The sequence below is a fragment of the Fonticula alba genome (assembly GCF_000388065.1).
Source record: "Fonticula alba strain ATCC 38817 unplaced genomic scaffold supercont2.2, whole genome shotgun sequence".
Classification (NCBI taxonomy): Eukaryota; order Rotosphaerida; family Fonticulaceae; genus Fonticula; species Fonticula alba.
The window spans coordinates 2,977,417-2,978,954 of NW_009242972.1; the positions used below are offsets into that span (position 1 = coordinate 2,977,417).

Below are 1,538 nucleotides of genomic sequence, written 5' to 3' on the forward strand. Positions count from 1 at the left end.
GGGAAAGCAGGTGCCATACGGTGGGAGAGGGGAGAAGGGGGGGGGGGGGGGGGGGGGGGGGGGGGGGCAGGGGAGGCACGCACCGGCCAGCCTGGCGGAGGTGGTAGAACATCTCGCCACCGGGCACATACTCCATGGTGAGGTAAAGGTTCTTGGCGTCCTGCGAGGTGGCCAGGAGATTGACGATGAACGGGCAGTTGACCTCGGACAGGATGCGCCGCTCGTACTTGGTGTGTTCGACCTGCTTCATCTTGATGACGCGGTCTTTGGCCAGGACCTTGACGGCGAAGTATTTCTGCGGGTGGCCGCGCCGGCGGGGGGAGGGGGGGTGGACAGGCGGCCGGGCCGACCGGCAGACAGGTGGGCGAGCATGCATTGGAAAAGTGTCAGCAACCCCGGGGCGGCCGAGTGGGCCGGAGGGAGGGGGGGGGAGAGAGAGAGAGAGAGAGAGAGCCGCCGGACGCGAGCGGGCAGCGTACCTTGACCACGGTATGGTAGGCCAGGAGGACACGGCCGAAGGAGCCGGTTCCCAGGGTGCGCACGATGTGGAAGTTGCCGATGGAACATTTTCCCTGGAGGGCGGAGCGGACGAGAAAGAGCTGGCGTTCGGGGGTCGTATCGGACACGCGCTCGCCTGGCGGCCGGTGGGAGGGGCGGTGAGTGGCGGCCGGCCAGCCAAAGGCCGGGACAGGTGCGCGGGAGGGACGCCGTACCATTGATCGAGAGATCTGCCGGGATCTTGGAAGATTCATTGCCCATGGTGGCGGTAGCCGCGCGAAGCCGGGACAACGGGATGGAAGGCTGCGGAAGAGGGAGAAGAGGGGAGAGGGGGGGGGGGCGGAAAAGGAGCGCCCCGGCGACAGGTGAGGCGGCGGCGACGGCGGCGGCGGCGGCGGCGGCGGCAACGGTGGCGACGGTGACGGTGGCGGACCCGGGCCAGGCAGGCGAAGGAGCAACAAAAAGGGCTAGGGTGGAAGAAAGAGGGGGAGGGGGGGAGGGGGGCTGTGTGTGTGTGTGTGTAGGGCCCCCTTCCGGAGGGGTGAGTGCAATCGGCCGGGCCAGCCGAAATAATGAGGCGGCCAGGGGGCCTCGCCGCGGCCCCCCCCCCCCCCCCCCCCCGGGGGGAGGCGGGGTCCATGGACGCGCGCCGCCGGCCGCCGGCGTCGATGAAAGATGCCAGTCAGCGAGGCCCCGGCAGTCGTGGGAGGGGTGGTTTTACGGGCGCCGAAGGGAGCAGGGGCCACGGTGCGCCTGACGCCAAGGGCGCCCCGTCAACGACGCGCATCCCGAGCCGGCGCAGTCGGACGCGGCATGTGTGTGTGTGTGTGTCTGCATGGCCTCGCGTGTATCCACTCGCTCGCTCTCTCTCTCTCTCTACCCCTCTCTCGGTCTTACGCGCGCGCGCACCCGACACACACACACACACAAGGCCGTATCCTCCTTCAAGGACACGCACTCTGTCACAGACAGACACGTATGCGGCCCCGGGCCCCTTTGCCGGCGAGAAGGATCCAGGGTCCGGGCCGCCGCCGCCGCCG

The 1,538-nt window shown here is 69.4% G+C and overlaps 1 protein-coding gene across 1 annotated transcript in view; it reads right to left on the reverse strand.

Annotated features, from left to right (window-relative positions):
- Positions 1 to 759, reverse strand: part of H696_01624 (AGC/PKA protein kinase) — a gene marked incomplete at both ends in the record, with an annotated part of 2,712 nt that extends 1,953 nt beyond the window's left edge. The window contains 3 exons of the mRNA XM_009495527.1: positions 80 to 295; positions 480 to 634; positions 714 to 759. Coding sequence (XP_009493802.1) covers positions 80 to 295; positions 480 to 634; positions 714 to 759 — 417 coding nt within the window. The remainder of the gene's footprint in view (positions 1 to 79; positions 296 to 479; positions 635 to 713) is intronic.
- Between the last annotated feature and the right edge of the window lie 779 nt (positions 760 to 1,538).